At 32.8% G+C, this 5317-nt stretch overlaps 1 protein-coding gene across 1 annotated transcript; it reads right to left on the bottom strand.

Moving 5' to 3' along the window:
- Positions 1–378: 378 nt before the first annotated feature.
- On the bottom strand, positions 379–5007 carry LOC134722431 (uncharacterized). Its single transcript, XM_063586053.1, has 2 exons — positions 3285–5007; positions 379–3101 (listed from the first exon to the last, which is right to left on the bottom strand). The coding sequence occupies exons 1-2, from the start codon at positions 5005–5007 to the stop codon at positions 379–381; spliced, it is 4446 nt and encodes a 1481-aa protein (XP_063442123.1).
- Between the last annotated feature and the right edge of the window lie 310 nt (positions 5008–5317).

Raw genomic sequence — 5317 nt, 5'->3', positions numbered from 1 at the left:
AAATATTGTAACAGTATGTTTGATAATTATAGTGAGTAATATACTGACAGGTTACCTTTCATGAATTTGAATGTAAAAAGTTGACAATTAATCAAAAATAAAAAGATAAAAATACGTAATATAAAAAACAATTAGCTAATAGTCAATAGATAGACAGTTTATTTTCATAAAACCATGCCAGTACAAAGGTTACAGAGAAGTTAAAAAAATAATATACATAAAGTAAAAATGGATTAAAAAATAAATCATTAAATTGTACATTGCTATACCTGTTTGACATAACTGCTTTTTACACATGTTAATTTTTAGCAATCACGTAAGAAACTTTTACAACAATTGCCCTTGAGTCAGTTTGAAATTTACGATAGACACCATTAGTTACACATTTCCAGTTATAATTTCAATTGCTTCATGATAACTGTAAAATGTTGGTATAACCCTTACACAGCATGGATTAATTCCTTTCAAATATACATGATCAATTAATGTTCCTTTTTCTGTTGTTGGTTCCGTAATAACCTGTACATACCCTTGAGATTTCATAAAATTTTCAATAGATCTTTCGTCTTTCATGATATTCTGGTTGAAATCACCAACAATTACTGATTTGTGTGAAATACGACTAATTTCATTTAAAACTAATCTAAACTGTTTTATAAAAGTCTCAACATCATACTTTTGTGTTCTATAAACTGTTACAATAAGCGTGTTTATTTCTATTATTCTAAAACCAATACACTCAATATTTTTTATGTGCAAATCAATATGCTGATAATTAATACGATTTTTACAAAAATATCCTACTCCTCCATTTTTCATATGTTTTATTGTTCGAAACATTTCATTGTCGTCATTGAAAGCTTCACTTCTGCATACATGACGAAAGTCATAATTATTCAGATTAACATACTGATCATTTGATGTCAACCATGTTTCAGTCAAACATATAAAGTCAGCTCTTACCATATCATTGTTTACTTTCAAATCACCAATATGAGACAACAACCCTTGGATATTATGATAAACAATTCTCATTTGATGATCTTTCAAAATATTAGCAACAGACGCAGATGCAGTTCTCATTGAAAATAATTGCATTGATGCTAAACCAGCTTCAATATCAGGGTCTGCATATATTTTCGCACTTAAAGATTCATTGTTCATTTCAGATATAAATAAACCTTTATTTGATGTTACTCTACTAAGGGCTACATAGCTTTGTCCATATGTAAAACATTTACTCAAATCAACTGCTACTTCAGACACAGTAAGTCCTTGGACTTTATGAGCTGTACATGCAAATGCTAACTTTAACGGATATTGTTTTCTTACACCACTCTGAAATGACAAATCTTCTGAACACCGACCTAAACCTACACATCTATTTCCATTGATAAATTTTTGTTCTTTCGCACTTTTACCTACATTGTCATCATCAAACTGAATATATATTATTTCTGGAAGATTGACAGCAGTAATAATTTTATGTACTGTTCCCATCACTCCATTCACTAAACCATCTTTAGTATCTTGATTTCTGATTAACATTATACGGGCACCGACCGCTAAAAGAATGGATGATGGTAGTTGAATATCACTGCTACTGTAAAATGAAGACTTTCTTTTCAATGTTCCAGTAGTCTTATCCTTTTCGTAATCTTCGGCCTCAACCAATATAGGGTCAGAAAAATATTTCATGATCATACTATTATTAAACTGTTGAACTTCAGCATTTGTTGCAAAAATGTGTAAAATGCGATCTGGTGCTTCTGTCATGCAATGTTTTAACAATAAGATATCATCAGGTTCAATCATCTCATGTTTCTTCTTTATTCTCAGTCTATTCAACATTTCTGCAAATGTTTTATCGTCTTTTTGTCGCATTATTTCATCCAGTACAGCTACCTTAAACAATTCATTCCACAGGTAATTCAAAGGATTAGAAGGATCGTTTACATAGAGTTTATCACTTTTTTTGGATTTTACAGGGGGTAACTGGTGGAAATCACCAACTGCTATAATAGAAACACCTCCAAACAAACAACTTTCAGGTTTTTTCTTGATTTGTCTTAATCTTTCATGAACAAAATACAAAAGACGTTTATTAACCATAGATATCTCATCGATGATAAGTACTTGTAGGTTGTCCAATTTAGTTCGTAATGTGTTTAATTTGTCCTCACTTAGTGTAGCATGATCCTTGGATAATGACTTGAATATTGACAGACAACTATGAATAGTCATTCCATTAATATTAAATGCGGCGGTACCTGTAGGTGCTGTCAGAAGTACACTAACGTCATCTGGGTTGCACAAGATTGGAGCAAGAATTCTGGATATCTCAAAATACAGACACTTGATTAACTGACTCTTGCCTGTTCCCGCGCCACCAGTAATGAAAACGTAAAATGGATCAACATGTTTTCCATTTGCCTTTTGAAGACACCAATGTCTAATGTCAAAGAAGATGTGTTTTTGATTTTCATTCATACTTCTTAACATCGGTATAATCTCCTTATTAGTAAACACCGTAGACCTAATCGGTAAGCTGAACTCTTTCTCAACTTCACGGTTTAAATCTGGAAGATTGTTTTCAATTATTTCATCATCAGGACTGTCATTTCCGTTTGCAGATCCTTCAATACCACACATAACCCTTTCACTTTCTGATTCGGAACATAATTGAGACCATGCATCTTCATGTGATCCATTTTCCTCTAACTTTTCAATGGCTTTGTCTATAGAACTTGATGTTTTCACATATGAAGACATATTATGATCTACAATAACTTTCACAGCTGACAAACTTTTACTATTAGAGAATTTTACATGCCCACGCTTGTAAAATTCTTCATAATGTTCAAACATTGACGGTTTCAATTGGTCGTCACTTCTAAAGGGTAAAAACAATTGTAAAATACTTTGATAGTATTTTTCTGGCACCTTGTCGACTGAAAAGCGAGGATATCTGATAATACCTGGAGATGTTCTTGTTAATTTCCTAATATAACCCAATTCTTTTTTCAATTTAAAAGTTGTGTCTTTATTTATCTTTTTAGGAACTTGCGATTCAGTTAAAACATTAAACTTTGAACAGAAATCTGCCAAACACATTTCATTAAACAAATTAATGTCAGGTTTGGCTTTATAAATGTCATTTTTATTTCTCATCCATACATTTTTTTCATCCGAATGATTTTCAGTCTCATCCCCGTCATTCTTTGGTTGTCTGTTTTTTGATTCGACTTTTTTTTTCAGTTGTTTGAGAGGAATCGATAACCTACAAGGATTTTCACCCACGGGGATAAATTCAACTTTTCGAGAACATTCCTTCATTCTCAACCCAGTTACACGAAACACTGCTTCTTGTGCACTGATCTCTCTATGGTGAAGATAGGCAGATCCAACTTTTTTCATGGTTTGTTGTGCACTTAAATTTCCGTCAGCTGCTTCACATTTTGTTTGTTGAAGTAACATTCCTAATTCCCTTTCAGATTTGCTTATATAACTGATAATGTACACAACGCATGAAAACACATCTAAAACAAACTGAATATCCATATTGGCATCCCACGCTCTAAGTAAATGTGCATTATATTGATTTGTAAAACATTCCGTCTTCTTTCTTTTTAATACAATAGTGTTTCTGGAAGTTACATATTGAAAGCATTTTACAAATTCCTCTTGTGATATCCCTGCTTTTTCAAATAGTTTGTCTGTAGAAATATCATCTAATTCTGAATCCTTTATTTCTTTCCATACAGTTTCCAATTTGTCTTTGCTAATTTTAATGTCGGACTCGGTCAAGTCTTTTTCAGTGACAGGTCGAGATATGAACGAATGCACTGAAGGAGGTCTTGGAAAATTGAATCTACAATTCGTACCTTTCTTCTTGCAACTTTTTGAATGATTTTTACTATGCTGTTGTACAGCATTCACAATTTTATGAAGTTCTGGATCCTCATCAGGAGACGGCATTGAACAAGTAATATATTTATCTACAAAATCGATAACTTGTTGATCTTCATCCACTTCAAATTTAGGTGCATCTTCGATCCAAAATAAACAATGTGTATGAGGAGAACCCCTTTGCTGAAACTCAACCCGATAGAAATAGTCTTTCACTTTTCCAATAGGATGGGCATCTGACATAATAACTGTTTTTAAAAAGAGATGAAATCTATGATCGAACATTCTGGCCGCTGTTACAGGATTACTTCGGAGTATCTTACATTTTTCATCCCAACTTAATTCTTTTGCATTGACAGCAATTCCTTGCTGCATCATTATCGATTCAACTATTTCTGACCATCTTAAATCAGCCGAAGAAAATGAACAGAAAAAAGCAGGTATTCCTATTTGTCTTATCATCGCTAAAACATCTTTCTGCGTCTTCTGCCAGAAAGGAGGGGTCCCTCTTACCGGCTTTAGAAATTTTATACCTTCGTCACTTTTAAATAGCTGTTTCAAACCGTCACCTCTACAAATCATATCAGATGTTACCTGTTTTCCTGTTCCTGATTTAGAAAAGTCTTTCCGTAAAGATATCTGTACATTAGACATAACCTTCTCCAATTCTGATAGATACTGACAAAAAAATATATACGACGTATCTCTTGCAAAACGATTTTCAACACTCAACAATCTCAAATTGAAATATCTCGAAGAAGATAACTTAATATCTCTTTGATCAGTCAATGTATTTTTACCGGATGGATAATGACAGGGGAAAGTCTTTGATTCAATGCCTTCCTCTTTTAATACACGTATGGGGTTGTTTCCTTCCGCTGGTGCAACGTCAAATTCTTCATCAAAGTAACAATCTAAAACCTCTTGGCCAATATCTGCTGGTTGTAAACATGTATCTAACTGAATGCCTCTTAAACTTTCATTCAGATAACTTTCCTCAGCATCTGTATCGTTCTTTTTGTTTGATTCATTTTTTGAATTATTTGCACTATCATTGATTACATCAAATGATTCATTCTGTTCATTATTGGTATCCATCCACTGACTGTTTAATTCTATATTCGCATATCATTTATTGTGCTTCCGTAAATAGTTGAAGGCTTTCTCCACATGTTTGATATCCACAAATTCATACTGAACATAACCTTTGTACTCTAATTTCCTCTTTAACTTTACTTTTACTAACAAATTATCATCCACTGGTCTTGGCAATGTATTCGTAACGACTTTGACATCTGACGGGACCAAAACAACTGGTCCAATTATCCCTGCTTGATTACCTTTTGGCAAGTTCATTATTTTCTGGAAGGGTATATTAAGTGCTATCAAATGGCTTTCAAGTTTATTC

Source organism: Mytilus trossulus, chromosome 6 (genome assembly GCF_036588685.1).
Source record: "Mytilus trossulus isolate FHL-02 chromosome 6, PNRI_Mtr1.1.1.hap1, whole genome shotgun sequence".
Classification (NCBI taxonomy): domain Eukaryota; kingdom Metazoa; phylum Mollusca; class Bivalvia; order Mytilida; family Mytilidae; genus Mytilus; species Mytilus trossulus.
The sequence above is the reverse complement of the archived record's forward strand: the minus strand, read 5'-3'. Positions and strand labels throughout refer to the sequence as shown.